The sequence below is a fragment of the Hypanus sabinus genome, chromosome 25, assembly GCF_030144855.1.
Source record: "Hypanus sabinus isolate sHypSab1 chromosome 25, sHypSab1.hap1, whole genome shotgun sequence".
Taxonomy (NCBI): Eukaryota; Metazoa; Chordata; class Chondrichthyes; order Myliobatiformes; family Dasyatidae; genus Hypanus; species Hypanus sabinus.
Genome location: NC_082730.1, coordinates 602,905 through 625,593, shown reverse-complemented (window position 1 = coordinate 625,593; position 22,689 = coordinate 602,905). Strand labels below are relative to the sequence as shown.

The 22,689-nt window shown below is 45.7% G+C and overlaps 1 protein-coding gene across 5 annotated transcripts in view; it reads right to left on the bottom strand.

Annotated features, from left to right (window-relative positions):
* LOC132380909 (mitochondrial import receptor subunit TOM40B-like) overlaps positions 1 to 22,689 on the bottom strand; it is a 93,782-nt gene that overhangs the window by 34,478 nt on the left and 36,615 nt on the right. For all 5 annotated transcript variants that reach the window (XM_059949833.1, XM_059949832.1, XM_059949830.1 and 2 more), the window contains exons 2-7: positions 21,018 to 21,085; positions 20,653 to 20,742; positions 17,234 to 17,335; positions 15,576 to 15,681; positions 13,887 to 14,009; positions 8,700 to 8,776 (exon numbers count right to left, since the gene is read on the bottom strand). In XM_059949833.1, coding sequence (XP_059805816.1) covers positions 8,700 to 8,776; positions 13,887 to 14,009; positions 15,576 to 15,681; positions 17,234 to 17,335; positions 20,653 to 20,742; positions 21,018 to 21,085 — 566 coding nt within the window. The remainder of the gene's footprint in view (positions 1 to 8,699; positions 8,777 to 13,886; positions 14,010 to 15,575; positions 15,682 to 17,233; positions 17,336 to 20,652; positions 20,743 to 21,017; positions 21,086 to 22,689) is intronic.

The following is a 22,689-nucleotide window of genomic DNA, read 5'->3' as shown; positions in this document are numbered from 1 at the left end:
AGGAGAGCTTGGATCAACTTGGGTTCCATTCTCTGGAGAGCTGGAAGAAGCAGGGAGACCTGGCAGAGATCTATAAAATAGTGAGAGGAATAAATAGTAGGGCACCGTCAGAATCTTTCTACCAAAATAGAAATGTCAAATACAGGTTTGCTGATTGAGTAGAAAAGGCAACAACTCTTGGCTTTCAACAGTTTGGAGCTTTCAACAGTGCCCAATTCGTGTTTGGGATTCATTGGCAAGAATAAATTAAAATAAGGCAGGGACAAGTGGAACTGCTATTGTTGGATTGGACAGAGTTAGAGTGGGAATTTTGAGGCTTTAGCTCTTCGAAGTTTCAGCAAGAGAGGCAGGAGTGAAGGCAAAAAAGTTGTAGGTAGTGATTTTTTTTCCTCTGCCACACTTTATTGTTTTTGTTTCTCTACATTTGCTCGGTTAGGATAGTAGAGATGCCAGGCAGGATAGTAGAATGCTCCTCTTGTGGGATGTGGGAAGGCAGGGAGACATCCAGTGCATCCAACTGCAGCTTCTAAAAACACCACGCTAAACAGTTGGAACTGGAATTGGATGAACTCTGGATTATTCAGGAGGCTTAGAAGTGATGGTTAGGACATGTACAGAAGTAGGTACACACAAGGTGCAAGACACAGGAAACTGGGTAAAAGTCAGGAAGGAGAACGGGATAAAACAGCAAGTAAAGAGTAGCCCTGTGGCCATCCCCTTCAACAACAGATATACCACTTTGGAGATGGTGGGGACAATGACCTGGAAGAGGAAAGTCACATCAGTCAGGTCTCTGACTCAGAAGAGAAAGGGGGAGAAGAGGTAAGCTGTGGTGATAGGGGATTCATTGGTTAGAGGAACAGAAAGGAGGTTCAGTGGACAAGAATGAGATTCCCAGATGGTATAATGAAAATGGGGATGAAAATGGGGAACTACGATATTGTTGGGATAACAGAGACATGGCTGCAAGGGGATCAGGCCTGGGAATTGAGTGTACCAGGGTATACGTGCTATCGTAGAGACAGAAATATGGGAAGAGGGGGTGGGGTGGCCCTGTTGGTGAGGAATGAGATTCAGTCCTTAGCAAGAGGTGACTTGGGAACAGGGGAAGTAGAGTCTGTGTGGATTGAGCTGAGGAACAGTAAGGGTAAAAAGACCCTAATGGGTGTTGTGTACAGGCCCCCAAACAGTAGCGTGGATATTGGGTACAAGTTGATTAGGGAGTTAACATTGGCATGTGCTAAAGGTAATGCAGTCGTGATGGGAGATTTCAACATGCAGGTGAACTGGGAGAATCAGGTAGGTGCTGGACCCCAGGATAGGGAGTTTGTGGAGTGTCTAAGGGATGTATTTTTGGAACAGCTTGTGCTTGAGCCAACCAGGAACGAGGCTATTTTGGACTTGGTGATGTGTAATGAACAGGAATTGATAAGTGATCTTGAAGTAAAGGAGCCATTAGGAAGTAGTGATCATAACATGATAAGTTTTTATCTACAATTTGAGAGGGATAAATGGGCGAATGCCCTGGCAGGAAAGACAGTGGATCAGCAGTGGCAGATATTCTTGGGGATAATACAAAAGATGCAAAAGCAGTTCATTCCAATGAGAAGGAAGGATTCAAAGAGGGGAAAGGGGCCACAGTGGTTGACAAAGGAAGTCAGAGATTGTATAACATTAAAGAAAAAGAAATATGACAGGGCTAAGATGAGTGGGAATACAGATGATTGGGAAAGTTTTAAGGAACAGCAGATCTTAACTAAAAAAGCAATACGGAGAGAAAAAATCAGGTATGAGCTCAGTCTAGCCAGGAATATAAAAGGGGATAGCAAAAGCTTTTTTAGCTATGTAAAGAGAAAGAAGATAGTTAAGAACAATGTTGGCCCCTTGAAGACTGAATTGGGAGAAATTGTTATGGGAAACAGGGAAATGGCAACAGAATTTAATGCGTACTTTAGATCTGTCTTCACCAGGGAGGACACAAGCAATCTCCCAGATGTATGGATGGGCCAGGGTCATGAGATATCAGAGGAATTGAGACAGATTGACATTAGGAAAGAAACTGTGTTGAGTAGACTGGTAGGACTGAAGGCTAATAAATCCCCGGGTCCAGATGGTCTGCATCCGAGGGTTCTAAAAGAGGTAGCTCAGGAAATTGCGGATGCATTGGTAATCATTTTCCAATGTTCCTTAGATTCAGGATCAGTTCCTGAAGATTGGAGAGTGGCTAATGTTATCCCACTTTTCAAGAAGGGAGGGAAGGAGAAAACGGAGAACTATCGCCCTGTTAGCCTAACGTCAGTCGTGGGGAAGATGCTTGAGTCCATTATTAAGGACGAAATAGTGGCACATCTTGATGGCAGTAATAGGATTAGGCCGAGCCAGCATGGATTTACCAAGGGCAAATCATGCTTGACTAATCTGTTGGAGTTTTTTGAGGGTGTAACAAGGATGTTAGACGAGGGTAAGCCAGTGGATGTCGTGTACCTAGATTTTCAGAAGGCATTCGATAAGGTGCCACATAGGAGATTGGTGAGTAAAATCAGAGCTCATGGCATTGGGGGCAGGGTTTCAACATGGATAGAAAACTGGTTGGAAGATAGAAAGCAAAGGGTAGCAGTGAATGGGTGTTTCTCGGACTGGCTGGAGGTGACTAGTGGGGTACCACAGGGCTCTGTATTGGGACCACAGCTCTTTACAATTTATGTCAACAATTTAGATGAGGGCATTGAAAACTATATCAGCAAGTTTGCTGACGATACTAAACTGGGTGGCAGTGTGACATGCGAAGAGGACGTTAGGAGAATACAGGGAGACTTGGATAGGCTGGGTGAGTGGGCAGATACTTGGCAGATGTCATTCAATGTGAATAAATGTGAAGTTATCCACTTTGGAAGCAGGAACAAGAGGGCAGAGTATTGTCTGAATGGTGTAGAGTTAGGTAAGGGAGAAATGCAAAGAGACCTAGGAGTCCTAGTTCATCAGTCAATGAAGGTGAATGAGCAAGTGCAACAGGCAGTGAAGAGGGCAAATTGAATGTTGGCCTTTATTACAAGGGGAATTGAGTACAAGAGCAAGGATGTCCTTTTGCATTTGTACAGGGCCCTGGTGAGACCACATCTGGAATATTGTGTACAGTTTTGGTCTCCAGGTTTAAGGAAGGACATTCTGGCAATTGAGGAAGTGCAGCGTAGATTCACTAGGTTGATTCCTGGGATGGCAGGGCTGTCTTACACAGAGAGATTGGAGAGATTGGGCTTGTACACACTGGAATTGAGGAGATTGAGAGGGGATCTGATTGAAACGTTTAAGATAATTAAAGGATTTGACAGGATTGAGGCAGGAAATATGTTCCAGATGTTGGGAGAGTCCAGTACCAGAGGGCATGGATTGAGAATAAGAGGTCAGTTATTTAAAACAGAGTTGAGGAAAAACTTCTTCTCCCAGAGAGTTTGGAGGTGTGGAATGCACTGCCTCGGAAGACGGTGGAGGCCAATTCTCTGGATGCTTTCAAGAAGGAGCTAGATAGATATCTGATGGATAGGGGAATCAAGGGATATGGGGACAAGGCAGGGACTGGGTATTGATAGTGAATGATCAGCCATGATCTCAGAATGGCGGTGCAGACTCCAGGGGCCGAATGGTCTACTTCTTCACCTATTGTCTATTGTCTATAATGCCTCTTGGGTGCCAGGGTTTGGGACATCTTGGATTGAGTCCTCAGCATTCTTAAGTGGGAGGGTGAACAAGCAAAAATCGTGGTCCATGCAGGTACCAATGACAATGACAAGATTCTGCAAAGGGAGTTCAAGGAGTCAGATGCTATGTTAGATGACAGGACCTCTACATTTGTGATCTCAGGATTGCTAATCATGCCACATGCTAGTGAGGCCAGAAGTGGGAAGATTACACAGTTTAACACATGGCTAAGGACTTGGTGTATGAGTGAGAACATAAGATTTTGGATCATTGGCTTCTCTTCCAGGGAAAGTGGGATCTGCACAGAAGAGATAGTTTGCACCTGAACTGGAAGGGGGATTAATATTTTAGCAAACACAAGGAAATCTGCAGATGCTGGAAATTCAAACAACACACACAAAATGCTGGTGGAACACAGCAGGCCAGGCAGTATCTATAGGGAGAAGCACTGTTGACGTTTCGGGCCGAGATCCTTCGTCCTAATGAAGGGTCTCGGCCCGAAATGTCGACAGCGCTTCTCCCTATAGGTGCTGCAGGGCCTGCTGTGTTCCACCAGCATTTTGTGTGTGTTGTTTTAATATTTTAGCAGGAAGGTTTGCTAGTGCTGTACAGCGAGGTTGAAACTAGAGTTGAGGGGGATGGGAAACAGAGTGCCAGAATAGTTAGTGGAGAGGTTGTGGAATTTGATGCTGTAACGACCTCTGACAAAGTCAAGAACCAAAAGATTAAGAATGGTGCAACTAAGGTCCTGAGATGTGCATTTTTCAATGCAAGGAGTATCGTAGGAAAGGCAAACGAGCACAGGGCATGGATCAACACCTGGAATTATGATATTGTAGCCATTAGTGAGAGTTGGTTGCAGGTGGGCAGGACTAGCAGCTCAATATTCCAGGGTTCTGTAGTTTTAGGTTTGACAGAGAGGAGTGGTGTTACTAGTCAGGGAAAATGTCACAGCAGTGCTTAGCCAGGAGAAACTGGAGAATTCATTCCATGAGGTGCTATTGGTGGAACTGAAAATTAAGAAAGGTACAACTACATTAATGGAGCTATAATATAGACCACCCAACAGTTGGAGGGATTTTGGGGAAAAAAAACTTGCAGAGAGATTGCAAGGAACACAAGGTTGTTATAATAAGTGATTTTAACTTTCCATATATTGACGGGAACTCCTATACTGTAAAAGGACAGATAGGATAGAATTGTCAAATGTGTTCAGGAACATTTCCTTAATCAGCATATTGAAGTCTAATGAGAGTGTGTGTGATATTTGATCTGTTACTAGGGAGTGAGTCAGGGCAGGAGACAGAATTTCATGTAAGAGAACACTTTGCGTATAGTGATCACAATTCCATTAATTTTAAAGTAAATAAGCAAAGTGGTCTGCAAGTTGAGATTCTAAATTAGAGAAAGGCAGATTTTTATGGTATCACAAAGGATCCGGCAAGTGTGGTTGGAACAGGCAGTTTACTGGCAGAAATGTACTTGGTAAGTGGGAGGCTTTTAAATGTGAAATTTTGTGGGTAAAAAGTTTGTATGTGCCTGTCAGAATAAAAGGTAAAGATAGGCTATGAACCTAGGCTTTCAAGAAATATTGAGGCCCTGGTTAAGAAAATATAGGAGGTGCACAGACGGAGTAATAAATACGAGTGTTTATGGAGGATAAGAAATGCAAGAGAACACTTAAGAAAGAAATCAGGAGGGCTAAAAGAAGGCATGAGGCTGCTCTAGCAGACAAGGTGAAGGAGAGTTTACAGATATGAGGAAAAAGATGGCAAAGGACAAAACTGGTTCTCTGGAAGATCAGCATGTTATTTCATTTGAGAAGCCAAAGAGTTGGGGAAGACCTTAAATAATTTTTTGCATCTATATTTACTGAGGACATAGAGGACAGAGTCTATAGAAGTGAGACAAAGCAGCATCAACTTTGTGGACCCTATACAGATTACAGAGGACATGTTTTCTGTCTTGAGGCAAATTAGGGTGGATAAATCCCCAGGGCCTGACAAGGTGGACCATTTGACTCTGTGGGAGGCAAGTGAAGAAATTGCTGGACAGCTAGCAGAGATATTTAAATCATCCTTAGTGATAGATGAGGTACAAGAGGATTACAGGATAGCCAGTGTTGTTCTGTTGTTCTAGAAAGTCTTTAAAATAAACCAGGATATTACAGGCCGGTGAGCCTGACATCAGTAGTGGGAAATTTACTGGAAGGTATTCTGAGGGATCAGGTATCTAAGTATTTGAATAGGCATGGACTGGTTAAGGATAGTCAGTATGATATTAGCTTTGTGGGAGAAGCCAGAGAGTGGTAATAGATAGTTGCCTCTCTGACTGGAGGCCTGTGACTAGTGAGGTGCTGGGTCTATTGTTGCTTATTCTCTATAGTATATCTACGATCTGGATGATAATGTGGTTAATTGGATCAAAAAATTTATGGATGACACCAAGATTGGAGGTGTAGTAGAAAATGACAAAGGCTACCAAAGCTTCAAGTGGGATCAGGACCAGCTAGAGAAATGGGCTAAAAAATAGCAGATGAAATTTAATGCAGACAAGTGCGAGGTGTTGCACTTCTGTAGGATCAACCAGGTAGGTCATACATGGTGAACGGTAGGGCACTGACGAATGTGGTAGTAGAACAAAGGGATCTGGGAAAACAGGCCCATAATTCATTGAAATCAACAGCTCAAGTAGATAGTCATAAAGAAAGCTTTTGACCTTCATAAATCAAGGTACTGAATATAGGAGATAGGATGTGATGTTGAAGTTGTACAAGACATTGGTGAAGCTTGATTTGGAGTATTATGTGCAGTTTTGGTCACCTACCTACAGGAAAGTTGCAAAGAAGGTTAAAAGAGTACAGAGAAAATTTACAAGGATGTTCTTGGGTCTGGAGGACCTGAGCTATAAAGAAAGACTGAATAGGTTAGGACTGTATTCTTTGGAACACAAAAGATTGAGAGGAAATTTAATACAGCTATACAAAATTATGAGGGTATGGACAGAGTGAATACAAGCAAGCTTTTCCATCGAGGTTGGGTGGGACTGCAACCAGAGGTCATAGGTTAAGTGTGAAAAGTTTAAGAGGAACATGAGGACAAACTTTTTCATTCAGAAGGTCGTAGGAGTGTACAATGAGCTGCCAGCACAAGTAGTGCATGGGAACTTGATTTCAATATTTAAGAGAAGTTTGGATAGGTACATCAATAGTAGTGGTATGGAGATTTATGGTCCTGGTGCAGGTTGATGAAGTAGTCAGTTTTAGTGGTTCAGCATAGACTAGATGGGTCAAAGGACCAGTTTCTATCAGTATGACATAAGGACATCCATTAAAGGCGCGACTAGGGGTTTGGTGGCAATGTGTCGGGCAAGAGTATTGAAACGAAGTGTGGTGGGCGCCTGGAATGCGAAGGATATAGACCGTGAACAAGCAAACTGGTTTAGTTATATTGACATTGTGGACTGCATGAAGAAGGTGAACTGAATGTACTGTTCCTATGCTGCACTAACTATTTATGTCTGTGTTGTTTAGTTCTCCATATCAACCATATGTTTCCATCTCTGCTGGAACGCAGCAGGCCAGGGAGCATCTATAGGAAGAAGCACTGTCGACGTTTCGGGCCGAAACCCTTCGTCAGGACTAACTGGGACATTCTTTGGAACATAGAAGATTAAGAGGAAATTTAATTCAGGACTTCATGATGAAGGGTCTCGGCCCGAAATGTCGACAGTGCTTCTTCCTATAGATGCTGCCTAGCCTGCAGCGTTCCACCAGCATTTTGTGTGTGTTGCTTGGATTTTCAGCATCTGCAGATTTCCTCATGTTTCCATCTCTCCTTTGATATCCCATGACTTGTGGGCTTTGCTATACTTGTTACCTTACAGAGATTATCAGCATGGTTCTGTTTGTGGGGAAAAACTGCCTTACCTACATACAGACTGCCGTCCCATTTACAAAGACTACTGCTCCATGTACACAGACTGCCATGTCATGTACACATACACCACCATCACACAGATGTACACACAGCGCCACCCAGAGCATTCCCAATACCTGTGTGCACATACACAAACTGGCACCCTGGTTGTTCACACACAATCCAACACCCCGTTTACAAAGACAAAGCCTACAGCACACAAACACAGGCACCCCATGGATGCGCACACGTGCACAGAGTCAACCCGCATATACACACACAGCTGCAACATGGATATATACACAGAAAAACAGTCACCCCAGAGATGCACACAGAGCCACCACATATACAGTATATATACACACAGACTCTCACACTCTGTGTAGGCAGCCACACTGTGCTGCATACACACGTACAGTTTCCATGCATGTACACATACACAGACTCTGCCCTGCTTAAACACACCCAGAGTAGGCAGTCACTCTGTCCAGCATACACATATACAGAATGTCACATTACGCGCGCATGCACACACACAGTGCCCTGTGTATACACACAGCTGCCACGCGTGCACACAGTTGCCCGGTGTATACACAAGACTGCCACCTGTGCGCGCACACACACCACCCGTGTAAATGCACACACTACCACCCATTTAAATGCACACGCCACCTCCCACTTAAACACACATGCTAGCACCACTGCCAGTGTAAAGGTGCACTACTGTCAAACATAAAGATACACACCATCCAGTGTACACACACTCTGCCATATGGCATACATATACATAGAGCACACACAGATTCTGCACACACACAAATTGCTGCCCCATGTAACATGGTGGAGTGTCAGTGTAAACACATACACACACACACACACCACTACACATATAAGCACACTCACTTACCACCTGTGTAAGTACACACCACCGCTCAGGTAAACACATACTGTTGCCCCACTTAAACAAACATACCATCCTGTGTATTTAGACACATACACACACAAGTACAATGCTTGCACAGGAAACCCCACCCCACACAGAGCCCAGGCCAGTGATGATGGCTCATTGTCCTTCTCTTTGCTCACCTGATCGTTGGCTTGATGGTAGTAACTAGCATGGGCACCCCCTCGACCAATGTTCAATGTCCCAACCCAATGAGAGGCTGCAGGATACAGAGAAAAGATTCAGGTACCAGAAAATACAATAGATACCCTCAGTGAAACACTCCAATACATACTGCACATCATTGTAGAACAGACACCCCACCCCTCACTGTAACACTGACACATCCCACACCCAAGGCAACCCTCACTCTAATACCAACACACTCCACGCCCCTCACTCGGACACCAATACAATCTGCACTTCACACTCTCACACTGACACAACCTACAGCCTTCAATTCAACACTGCCACATCCACAAACCTCTCTGTAACACTAACTCACTGGCGCCCCTCAATTTAACACAAACATAACCCTCACAGCTCAATGTAAACTCTGACGCACCACATATTCCTCACTCTCAGACTCTGACACAACCGGCACTCCTCACTAACAGCGACATACCTTGCGCCCAAACCATAACACCAAGACATCTTGCACCAATCATTGTAAGGCTCTGACACATCCTGCACTCTTCAATGCATCACCGATGCACCATGAACCACTCACTCTAATAGCGACACAAAATGCACCCCACACTCTAGCACAAATGCACCCTGCAACACTATCAGTTACACCCTGACATACACCATAAACCTTATTGTAACAACACATCCTGCACCCCTTGCTGTAATCAGATGCTGCACTGCCCACTCTAACACTGATACACCTTGCACCACTCACCCCAACAATGACAAACTCCGCACCCCTCACTCTAATACTGATACACCTTGCACCACTCACCCCAATACTGATATACTCTGTTCCCCTCACTCTAACACTGACACACCTTGCACCACTCACTCCAACAATGACACACTCATCCCTCATAGTAACACAGACACACCAAGCGCTCCTCACTCTGACATACTCCATGACCCTCACCGTACACCTGATGCAACCTGGACCCCTCACTATAAAACTGACACATCCCGCACCCCTCACTATACCACCGATACATCCTACACTCCTCAGTGCAACACTTACAAACCCTGCAATCTGTAAAGTAACTCTCGACAAACCCCACACCCGTAACACTAATGCAGCCCACATTCCTCACTCAAACACCGACACACCCCAAAGCCCTCAAAGTAACACTGACACAAGCCAACTCCTCACTATAACACTGCCAAACACCCTACACCCCTCACTGTACTACTGATACCACACCCAGTCACCGAATGATATACCTGCACTTGTGAATGCAACACCAACACATCCCGCACCTCTCACTATAACACTGATACACCCTGCAATCCTTATTTTAATACCCTGACACAGCCCATACTAACCATAATTCCAACACACTCCACCCCCTTCACAGTAACAACGTGACACACCCTGCACCCCTCAGTGCAGCACTGATATCACACACCTATAGACCATAAGACATAGGAGCAGAATTAGGCTATCTGGCCCATCGAATCATTCAATCATGGCTGATCCTGTTTTTTCTCCTCCTCAACCCCATTTCTTGGCCTTCTCCTCGTAACCATTGATATCTTGCCCAATCAAGAACCTATCAATCTCTGCCTTAAATACACCCAACGACATGGCCTCTACAGTTGCATGTGGCAACAAATTCCACAATTTCACCACCCTTTGGATAAAAAAATTTCTCCGCATCTTTGTATTGAAAGGGCATCCCTCTATTCTGAGGCTGTGCCATCTTGTCCTAGATTCTCCCACCATGGAAAATATCCTTTTCACATCTACTCTGTTTAGGCCTTTCAACAATCAAAAGGCTTCAATGAAATCCCCCCTCATCCTTCTGAATTACAGCAAGTACAGATCCAGAGCCAACAAACATTCCTCGTATGATAACCCTTTCATTCCTGGGATCATCCTTGTGAACTACCTCTGGGCCCTCTCCAATGCCAGCACATCTTTTCTAAGATGAGGGGCCTAAAACTCCACAATACTCACCAGTGCCTTGTAAACCCTCAGCATCATATCCTTGTCTTTGTTTTCTAGACCTCTTGAAATGAATGGTAAGATGGCATTTGCCTTCCTCATTACTGACTCAATCTACAAGTTAATCTTTAGGGTGCTCTGCACAAGAACTCCCAAGTTCCTTTGCATCCTACTTGCAATCTCCTCAAAGTATTGCAACAGGTTTATCAGGTAAGATTTTCCCTGAAGGAAACCATGCTGCCTGTGTACCATCGTGTCCTGTGTCACCAAGTATACCAACACCTCATCCTTAGCAGTTGACTTTAACATCTTCCCAACCACTGAGGTCAGGCTAACTGGTCTATCATTTCTTTTCTGCTGCCTTCCTCCTTTCTTGAAGAGTGGAGTGACTTTTGCAATTTTCCAGTCCTCTGGCACCACGCAATGGTACAATGATTTCTGAAAGATCATATCTAATGCCAGCACAATCTCCAACGCTACCTCATTCAGCTCATCTGGTCCTACTTATGTACCTTCACGTCTTTCAGCTTTTTGAGCACCTTCTCTCTTGTAACAGTAACTGTATCTACTTCTCTTCCTTCACACACAATAGCATCAGGCATTCTACTAGTGTCTTCACTGTGACCCTGTGCCCCTCAACATGACACCGGCACGCCCCGTGCCCCTCACTGTGACATTGGCATGTCCTGCACCCCTCACCGTGACACCGGAATGCCCCGCAACCCTCACCATGACACTGAAACGCCCCGCGCCCCTCACCATGACACTGGAATGCCCCACACACCTCACTAACGCTAAAACACCCTGCACCACTTACTTGAATACTGACACACACCACATCCCACACTGCAACACCAAACACCCCACATATCTCACTCTATCGCCAACAACCCTGCACCCCTCCATGTAACACTCTGCACACCACAATGTAACATCAACACATCCCGCACCACTTATTCTAACACTGACACACCCTGCAGCTCTCACTGTAACAACACACCCCACAGCACACACTAATATTGGCATATCCTGCAACCCTCACTCTAACATTTTCACACCATGCAATGCTCACCCCAGTGAAACACTGACACTCCCAACACTCTCACTGTAACACTGATGCACCTCATGCCCCTTACTGATACACCCCACAGCCCTTACTGAAAATATCAATACATCTTGAGCTCACTGTAACACCAATAGAACCTGCACTCTTCACTGTAACCAAAGTGGATAGTAAAAGCTTTATCAAGTATGTAAAAAATAAAAGAGAGATGAGAGTGGATATAGGACCGCTAGAAAATGTGGCAGGAGAAATAATAATGGGGGCAAGGAGATGGCTGATGAACTAAATGAGTATTTTGCATCAGTCTTCACTGTGGAAGACACGAGCAGTGTGCCAGATGTTCTAGCGTCTGAAGGAAGAGAAGCGGATGCAGTTGCTATTACAACGGAGAATGTGCTCAAAAAGTTGAAAAGACCTAAAGGTATACAAATCACCTGGACCAGATGAACTGCACCCTAGGGTTCTGAAAAAGGTAGTGTTAGGGATTGTAGTGGCATTAGAAATGATCTTTCAAAAATCATTGGACTCTGGCATGGTGCTAGAGGCCTGGAATATTGCAAATTGCACTCCACTCTTTAGGAAAGGAGGAAGGCAGCAGAAAGGAAATCATAGACCAGTTAGCCTGGCCTCAGTGGTTGGGAAGATGTTAGAGTCAATTGTTAAGGATGAGGTGATGCAATGCTTGGTGACACAAGAAAGGACAAAATCTTCATGGTTTCCTAAGGGAAAATCCTGCCTGGCAAACTTGTATGGATTGTTTGAGGAGATCACAAGTAGGATAGATAAAGGGGATACTGTGGATGTTGTACATTTGGATTTTCAGAAGGCCTTTGACAAGGTGCCACACATGAGGTTGCTTAGCAAGTTAAGAGCCTATGGTATTACAGGAAAGTTACTAGAGCATTAGCTGATCGGAAGGAGGCAGCGAGTGGAAATAAAAGGATCCTTATCTGGTTGGCTGCCAGTTTCTAATCGTGTTCTGCAGGGGTTGGTGTTGGGATCACTTCTGTTTAAGCTGTATACAAATGATTTAGATGATGAAATAAATTGCTTTGTTCTCAAGTTTGCAGATCATACAAAGATTGGTGGAGGTGCAGGTAGTGTTGAGGAAACAGTTAGGATGCAGAAAGACTTAGACAGATTAGGAGAATGGGCAAGAAAGTGGCAAATGAAATACAATATTGGAAAATGCATGGTCATGCATTTCGGTAGTAGAAATAAATGTGCACACTATTTTCTAAACGGGAAGAAAATCCAAAATTCTGAGATGCCAAGGGACTTGGAAGTCCTTGTGCAGAACACCCTACAGGTTGAGTCAGCGGTGAAGCAAGCAAATGCAATACTGGCTTTCATTTCAAGAGGTCTAGAGTACAAGAGCAGGAATGTGATGCTGAGGGCTTATAAGGCACAGGTGAGGCCTCACCTTGAGTACTGTGAACAGTTTTGGGCTCCTCATCTTAGAAAAGATGTGCTGGCATTGGACAGAGTCCAGAGGAGGTCCACAAGGATGATTCCAGGAATGAAAGAGTAATCATACAAGGAATGTTTGATGGCTCTGGGTCTGTACTCACTGGAATTTAGAAGGAGGGGGGATCTCATTGAAACCTTTCAAATGTTGAAAGGCTTAGACAGAGTAGATGTAGAAATTATGTTTCCCATGGTGGGAGAGTCTAGGACAAGAGAGTACAGCCTCAGGATAGAGAGTCCATTCAAAATGGAGATACGGAGAAATCTCAGCAGCCAGAGGGTGGTAAATTTGTAGCCACCTGCAGCTGTGGAGGCCAGGTCGTAGGGTGTATTTAAGGATGAGATTGATAGGTTCTTGATTGAACATGGCATCAAAGGTTATGGGGAAAAGGCTAGGAAATAGGGTCGAGGAGGAGAAAAAAAAGGATCAGCCATGATTGAATGGCAGAGCAGGCTCAATGGGCCAAATGGCATAATTTCTGCTCCTATGTCTTATGGTAACATCGACACACAACCAAGTCTTCACGGTATATACCATATCCCTCACTCTAACACAGACACGCCTCCCCATCCCACCTCACACTCTAACACAGACACACACCCCATCCATCATTGATACACTGGTACACCCCCACCCTTCACTGTCCATCTCTCCTTCTCACTCACTGGTGTACTTTGCAGCCAAGGTGAAGATGGCTCCTTCCTCTGCTGGCCTGCGATGATAGACCATCTCACCACCCAGCACCAGGTTATGGGTGATACTCTGTAGGAAGTGTGCAACCAGGATGACTGGGTGATGGGAAGACAAAGAGTAAGATAACCACTGGTGTCCTGACTGTTCTCCCTTCCCTCACCAATCACCTCTCCCATTCTCAGTAACATAATGGGGACCCCAACAGATGCTGGATGCCCTATCCCAGGAGCTCTGTGCTGTGAGGGGGGTGGTGAGGGAGATCCACGCTGTGGGAGGGGCAGTGAGAGATGACCTCTGTGAAAGGGACAGTAAGGGGGAATAAAGGGGGCCTTTTCTGGTTGGCTGCCAGTGAAAAGTGGTGTTCCTCAGGGGTCATTATTGGGACCACTACTTTTCAGTTTGTCAATGATTTGGATAATGGAATTGATGGCTTTGTGGTAAAGTTTGTGGATGACATGAAGATAGGTGGAGGGATAGATAGTGTTGATGAAGCAATATGTTTGCAGCAGGACTTAGACAAATTGGAAGAATGAGCAAAAAAGTGCAGATGGAATACAATGTAGGGAAATGTATGATAATGTATTTTGGTGAAAGGAACAATAGTGCAGACTATTATCTAAACGGGAAGAACGTTCAAACATCAGAGGGGCACAGGGATTTAGCAGTCCATGTGCAAAGCTCCCAAAAGGTTAACTTACAGGTTGAGTCTGTGGTAAAGGTGGCAAATGCAATATTGGCAGTCATTTCAAGGGGAACAGAATATAAGAACAAGGAGATAATGCTGAGTCTTTATAAGACATTGTCAGGCCACACTTGGAGTATTGTCAACAGTTTAGGACCCCGTATCTCAGAAATTGTCATTGGAGAAAGTCCGGAGGAGGTTCATGAGGATGATTTCAGGAATGAAGGGGTTAACATTTGATGAGCTTTTTGCAGCTTTGGGCCTGTACTCACTGGAATTTAGAAGAATGTATGGGGATCTCATTGAAGCCTACCGAATTTTGGAAGTACTAGATAGGGTGGATGTTGAGAGGGTGTTTCCTATGATGGAAGCATCCTGATCTAGAAGGCACAGTCTGAAAATTGAGGGATTACCCTTTAGAATGCAGGTGAAGAGGATTTTTTTTGCCAGAGAATGGTGAATCTGTGCAATGCTCTGCCATAGACTGCAGTGGAGACAAAGTCCACAGGTATATTTAAGGCAGAAGTTGATAGTTACCAATCGGTCAGGAGATCAAAGGATATGGCGGGAAGGCCGGTGTATGGAGTTGAGTGGGATCCAGGATCAGCTGTGATGGAATAGCAGAGCAGACTCAATGGGCAGAATGGCTTAAATATGCTCCTATGTCTTATGGTCTTATGGAGCACCACACTTTGGAAGGTGCATCAGGGGAGGGGCACTGAGGGACTCCACTCCGTGGAGGAGTGTGTTGTGTTGAGGCAGCGAGGGATGGTGGTGAGTAAGCTCTCCACTGTGATGGGTCAGTGAGGGAGCTTGTACAGCAGTGGAGCTGTGAGCTCCCCAGTTGAATGTGAGTTAATCTATATTTGCTGAGACATGTGGTGTGTAGGACCCCCTGTGCTGAGCGGCTTCTGCCCAACACTACCGGTACCCTCTCCCCATCTCCAAATTGCTGGAAAAGCAATCAGCACCTACTCACCAGATTCACTGATGATGTCGGGGTTGCCAAGGGTGATAGTGGCAGTGAAGGAGTCACCCCGATACTCCGTGTCAAACTGCCACGTCTGGAAGCGCTCCTGTTGGGTCTAGTTTTGGGGAGAAAGTTCGTCACTGGATACTGTCCCATCCTTCCTTCCTCCCTCCCTCCCTCCAACACATTTGTGCACACACATCCTTCAGCTCACCTGTCCATACTAGCCCTCCACTCCCTCCATCTTTCCTCATGTTAGAGTTTCCAGGTGGCCCTCCCTTCACTTCTTCCCCCACACTATTCTCTCCAGCCCTGCTGTACGCACACAAGGCGCTGCCTTCAGCCCCTCCCTGTGCCAGTGGATCCTATACCATTCTCAGGGAGGGTTTTATCCCCTAAATCCCCACAGCCATCTCTGGGACCCTCTCATCCTGCTGCTCTCCTCCACCAGCAGAAACCTCCCCACTGCACCCAGACTATTCCACCCCTCCCTTCATTGTTTCATGATAGACCAGCCCTCTCTAAATATCTGCTCCCTCCAGTGTCCCAGGGTACAGAGCCAGAACTACACATGGACATTGCCTATATATTATGGTCTAACCAGGGTGGGACCTGGCTCAGTGTAACCCCCACTAGTCCAGCCCTGTCCTTCTGCAAGTGAGCCTAGTCTGGATTTACCTTTTCTACAGCCCCACTAACCTACTCCAGCAATGGTCGTGTTTGTAGATCATGGAGTTCATCTTCCCAACCAATGGGAGACCTCTTTCCTGCTCCTTCCAAAAGGCAGCTCCTCCTAATTCTGTGTCCAACCTCACTGGGCTGTCAGGCACCCAGGTTTAAAGGGTGGATTTTATCTGGTCACTTGTGGGTCAGCATCACACTAAGCTTTCAGAAAGCTCTGTGCCTGGTTCTGGATCCTGCTAGTTCCTTCTCTTTGATATACTCCTCTTGATTCCCACATCCTAGTCATGAATAGTCGTGGAGTAAATTGGTCATTCAGCACAGAAAGGCCCTTCAGCCCTATTATTCCATGTCAACCATGAGGCTCATCTAAACTCGATCCATTGCATGCTTTTGGCCCATATCCCTAACATGAATAGCCAGATCTGTCTTTTAAATGTTAATGTACCTGTTGTTGCAAATGTAGTTATTGATATCAGCCACTTTCCCAAGCAGCTCTTTCCACATATCGACCATCCTTCGCCACCAGTCCTTTTAAATCTCTGCCCTCTCACCTTAAACCTGTGCCCTCCAGTTCAATTCCCCAACTCTGGAAAAAAGAATGTGCCCATTTACCCTATCTATGAAGCTTTTGATTTTATATAGCTCCATAAGATCACCCCTCAGTCTCCTGCGCTCCTGTGAATAAAGCCCCAACATGCTAAACCTCTCCATACCTCAGACCCTCGAGATCCAGCAATGTCCTCATAAATCTCTTCTGAGCACTTTCCAGCTTATTGGTACTGTTCCTACAGTAAGGCGACCAAAACTGGCCACAATATTCCAAATTCCTCCTCGCCAACGTGTGGGGAGTCAAAGATTAGGAACGTCAGGGTGGGCACCACTGAGAGAATGACTGCTTTCAAGCTCCTTCTCCTTCTGCTAACACTACTGAGGGTATTGCCCCTGCGAGCTCAGCCTCAGCCTTTTTCTGCCCAGTAACACACCTGGAAGGCAGCCTTGGCTCGGATCCGACTAGCCAACAAGGCGACACACTGAGCGTTCAAACTGCCTGTGCTGTCCACTTCTCCCAGGGCCTGTGGGAAGCTCTACAGTGGGGAACGAAGCAACAAGAAAAGTCAAGGTCAAAATGCTACCCTTCAAAATGTTCCCAGTCCCCACAGACCCCACTAATTCCTTTTCACTCCCAATATCCACAGTCCTAACGGACTTGACCCCTTGTCATTCACTCCTAGCAGACGCACTCAATGGACTCCACACCTTCTCATTTATTCCCACCATTTGCACTACAAACAGAACAAACCTCTTTCCATTCACTCCCACAATCCTCACCCCCTCTCAACTCGCAACTTCCCCTCATCCACGTTCCCAATAGACTCCACCCCTTTCCATTTACTCCCACCATCCACACTGTTAATGGGACCTTACCTTTCACATTCACTCCCACCCAACCCCACCGCTTACGATTCACTTCCTCCATCCGCACTGAATGGACCCCACCCCTTCCTATTCACTCCCATTGTCACACCCCCAAAGTGACCCACTCCTTCCTATACACTCACATTGTCTACGTCACTAATAAGATGACACCCCTTGCAATTCACTCACATCTAACCCCCAACGGATCCCAACCTTTCCATTCACTCCCACTGCCCACACTGTCAATGGGACCCCAACTCTTCCCATTCACTCCACCATCCACACTCCCAATTGGACTCCAACCTTCCCCATTCACTCACTGCCCACATTCCCAAAAGTACCTGCACCCTTCCCATTCACTCTCAATGGGACCCCAACCTTTCCCACTCTCTACATTCCCAATGGGATCCCAACCCTTTCCTTTTGCTCCCACTGTCCACACTTGCAATGGACCCCACCCTTCACATTCACTCCCACCATCTGCACTTTAAGCAGCCTGCATCCTTTCCCACTCACTCAAACCATGTGCACTCCCAAAGTGACCCACTCACTCTCACTGTCTGCACTAACAAAATCTACCTCTTTCCATTCATTCACACCATTTGCCCTCTGAACAGACCTCACTTCTTCACATGCACTCTGCCTACCCACTGACCACTCTCTCACCATCTGCTCTTTCAACAGAACCCATTCCTTTCTATTCACTCCCACCATCCACACTCCCTTGCAACCCAAGTCTTATCATTCACTTCCACTACCCACACTCCAAATGGGCTCCACCCCTTCCCAATCACTCCCACCAACATCACACCAGAGCCCACCCACTCCCATTCACTCCACCATCTGCACTTAACAGACTCCACCCATTCCCATTTTCTCTCTCTGACCACACTCCCAATGGGACCCACCCCTCCCTATTTACTGCCACAGTCAAATCCTCAATAATTCCCAACCCTTCCAATTCACTCCCACCATCCAGACTCCACTTCCTATTCATTCCTATCTTCTGCACTCAACTGACCCCATTCCTTCACATTCACTCCCACTGGACCCCACCTCTTCCATTTCACTCCCACAGTCCACACTCAACAAACCCCACTCCTTCTCATTAATTTCCACCACCCACATTTCCAGTGGAACCCACCCCTTTGCATTCACTTCCACCGTCCACATCCCCAATAGGTGACTCCTTCCTAAATACTTCCACCATCCATATTCCCAACAAGACTTCAACCCTTTCCATTTACTAGCATTGTCTACATCCCCAATGGACCTTCCCATTCACTCCCACCAGTGAGGAGACGAACTGAGGGAAAGGGGGAAAACAGGCAGAGATTACTCTGACAAACCCACACACCACACACACCGTGGGCCCCATACATCCCAGATGGATTGTTACAACCAACTCTTTGTATTGTGGTCACCATCAATGAGAGCTGGGAATAGTTGCAATACCTGTATATTACTAGAAGCGTAAAGTAGCTGTGGCGTGTTGTGCAGGCTGAGTCCTGTACCACCTGGCTTTCCACAGGCTGACTGGGGTGCAAACAGTGGTGTGGTGTACAGGCTCTCTGCTGTACCAAACTGCTTTCCACAGATGACACTAGATGTGTGAATAGTGCGTAGGCTGTACCACACAGCTCCCTGTGACCACAAAGCTGAAGAACATGGGCACCTGCTGCAGGACACTGCTGAGAAGGCTCCTTCATCCTCTCACCCATGGGTATGCCATCCTAGTGTCTCTCTGCAGGGACAGCTGCACTGGAGACCCCTACCTACTGCTGTCACTGGGCACTGAGAGGTTGGGGCCCAAGAAATCTCCACAGTATGGTGGATATGTGATGCAATTCCTGTGCTGTGAAGCAGCCTGCCAAGACATTGGTTTCAAGTGACATCAAATCAAATGGAAAGTGACATCAAATCATAGACACCCACATGTCTTGTAAATAAAATAACCCAGTGACTAAAACTGGAAGATTGAAGGACAGGTGAGTGGTTAGGCTCCCATTGAGAATGAGGGGATTCATGGAAACTTGGAATCCCAAGGGGCCGCAACTGGGGAGAGGCCCAAGCAGAGGGGTGGGGAGAGAGGGGGAGACAGTAAGCATGACAAAGAGAGGGTGACAGGGATAACAAGAGGAAGAACAAAGAGAGCGAGTAGATATGGAATAAGGCAGAGAAAGGAAGAGAGAGAAAGAGAGGGAAAAGTGAGTGTGACAGAAATGGTGTGAGAGAGAGCAGAATAAGAGCAGGAAAAACTAAGAGGGAGAAAGTGATAAGTGAGAGGGAGATAGCATAGGTAGTCAGAATCTTTTTCTCCGGGATAGAAATGTTCAATGCTAGAGGGCATAACTTCAGGGTAAGAGGGGGAAAGTTTGGGAGATGTGTGGTGGTTTTTCTACATAGGGCAGAGGTTTCCAACTAGGGATCCACGGAGCCCCTCAGTTAATAGTAGCGGTCCATGGCACTAAAAAAGGTTGAGAACCCCTGACATAGAGTCAAGGGGATACTTGGAATGTGTCGCCAGGTGTGGAGGTAGAAGCAGATACAAAAGAGGCCCTAAAGAAGTTTGTAGGCAGACATTGAATATGAAGGGACATGGATCACCTAGAGGCCGAAGGAGTTAATTTAATACAGTATTATTGGAGCAACTTATTTAGCCAGAGGGTGGTGAATCTGTGGAATTTTGCCACAGGTGGCTATGGAGGCCACGCCATTCGACAGAGATTGATAGGTTCTTGATTATTCAGGGTGAGAAATGTTATGGGGAGAAGGAGAATAGCGTTCGGGGGAATGGATCAACCATGATGAAATAGCAGTGCAGACTCGATGAGCAGAATGGCCTAATTCTGCTCTTATGTCTTATAGTCTTAAATGACCTGAGCAGGGAGATGGTTCACTCTGTGACCCATAGTGCTGACCAGTACAATGAGAAAATGAGCTGGGAGGCGCATACACACAGTCACGTGCCACAGACAGTACCCACCTCATTAGAGTCCGCCTGTTGATCTCCTGAGTACATTGCCTTGAAATGGTAATGCGGTGACATTGAGCTCAGGTGGATTGTATGTGCAGCCTGTGGAAAGGGAGATCAAGAGTGAGAAGTTCAAAATAGGCAAGTGTTACTAGATCTAACATCCCCCAGGACAAAGAGATGGGACAGTATAGAGGGAGCTTCACTCTGTGTCTGACCCGTATACTGGGAGTGTGCAATGGGACAGTGTAGAGGGAGTTTCACTGTGTCTAACCCATGTCTTGGGAGTGTGTGATGGGACAGTGTAGAAGGAGCTTCACTCTGTGTCTGTGTCTGGACTGGGGTTACAGTTTGAGTAGGTTTTTCATTATACTGACCTGGAAGTGGCTGCTGAGATGTTTGTTGATGATGAGTTTCACACCTTCGAGTTGCTGAGGGAAAACATCTGCAGAGACAGAAGTTAATTTGAAAACTGCTCACCATAAGTCATATCCCCTCTCCCATCAACAGGGTGACCACCTCCTGTCCTTTGCCACTAGGACTGTCCCTCCTACTGGGATGGGTAACTAACTGTTTCCTTGGCACACATCTGAGGGATTCTGACACTGAGACAAATGGTCAAGCAGAACAGGAAATGTTTTTTGATAGGAGGATTGAGGAAAAGACAATTTATAAGAACAAGAAGACAGCTTAGGAAAGGCAAATCCACTTGAGGACAAATGAGAGAATTTCCACCTGAAGCCACAGGACGTGGGTGAGGGACTAAACAAGCACATTACAACAACATTAAGAAAGCAAAGAGATATAGGTGATGGTGAGTTCGAGAGCATGTTTTTATTAGGTTTTATTAGGAAGCAGGTGGTGTTGGGTATCGAAGAACATTAAGTCCCATGGGCCTGACAGGATCTATTCCCTGGATTCTGCAGGAACCAATGGAGGAGACTACGGAACTTTAGCAGAGATTTTTGTACCCTCTGTAATCACAGGTGAGGTCCTAGATGGTGGAATAAGGACAAACAGGAAATTATGACCCTGTGAGCCTTATTTCAGTGGTTGGAAAGTAGTAGAGAAGTTTCTCAAAGATTGGATCTATTCACATATGGTAAAGTAGTATTAGGTAGCCATCGATCCCAGGGGATCATGGTTTTGCACCTCTAGTGGACTGCGTCCTCTCCAGAGCGCAAGCCTGGGTGTAAAGATTTGAAGAATCAGCTGTTGCCCATGCAGTGGCCTTCCCCTTCTCCATGACACTGATGTAGTCCAAGGGAAGGGCATGCATGGTTACTTCTTGGTCCCAGTGTTGTCGCAAAAGTTGCCAGAGTGAAGTTGTAAACAACATCAAACTGCCTTAGGGACCCCGACTCCAGACTTCTTCCTCAGAATTTACTTCTGAAGCCTTTCCCATGGGTGGGTATAGCTGCAAGGCAGCAGAAGTTTAAAACCAGTGTTTTCCTTCTTCTAGGCGGGCTGCCATATAAGGCTGATGAGCTTCACCTACCCAAACATATGGAAAATATGGGAAAATCTGTATTTTACAGGGGAAGTTGTGTCTTCAATTTGATTGAGCTTTTTGAGGTGAGGAGGATGATCGATGGGGGATAGGGCATTGGAAGTTGTCTCAAGAATTTCCCCAAGATATTTGATAAGGTGTCTCATTCTCCAGAAGATAGTCACGTGGGAATTATGGTAACCCGAAAGACTGGATCAAAAGTTGATTTGACCATAGAAAGCATCAGTAGTGGTGGATAACTGGTGATCTATGACCATTGTTATTAATTCTGACATGTGCAATTTGTTATTTCTATTAAGGATTTGATTAAGGTTGTCTGTATGGAAAATACACAGATGACATGGAAAATGTTGTGTTGTGAATAGTGAGAAAGGCCATCAAAGAATACAACAGAATAGAGTTCATTTGGGAATGTGAGCAGAGAAATGGCAGATGGAGTTTAATCCTGATAAGCGTGAGATCAAATGATATAAAAAAAGTATAAAGCAGGAGCACTGATGTACAGAGGGAGCTTGAGTTACAAGTGTAAGTTTCACCAA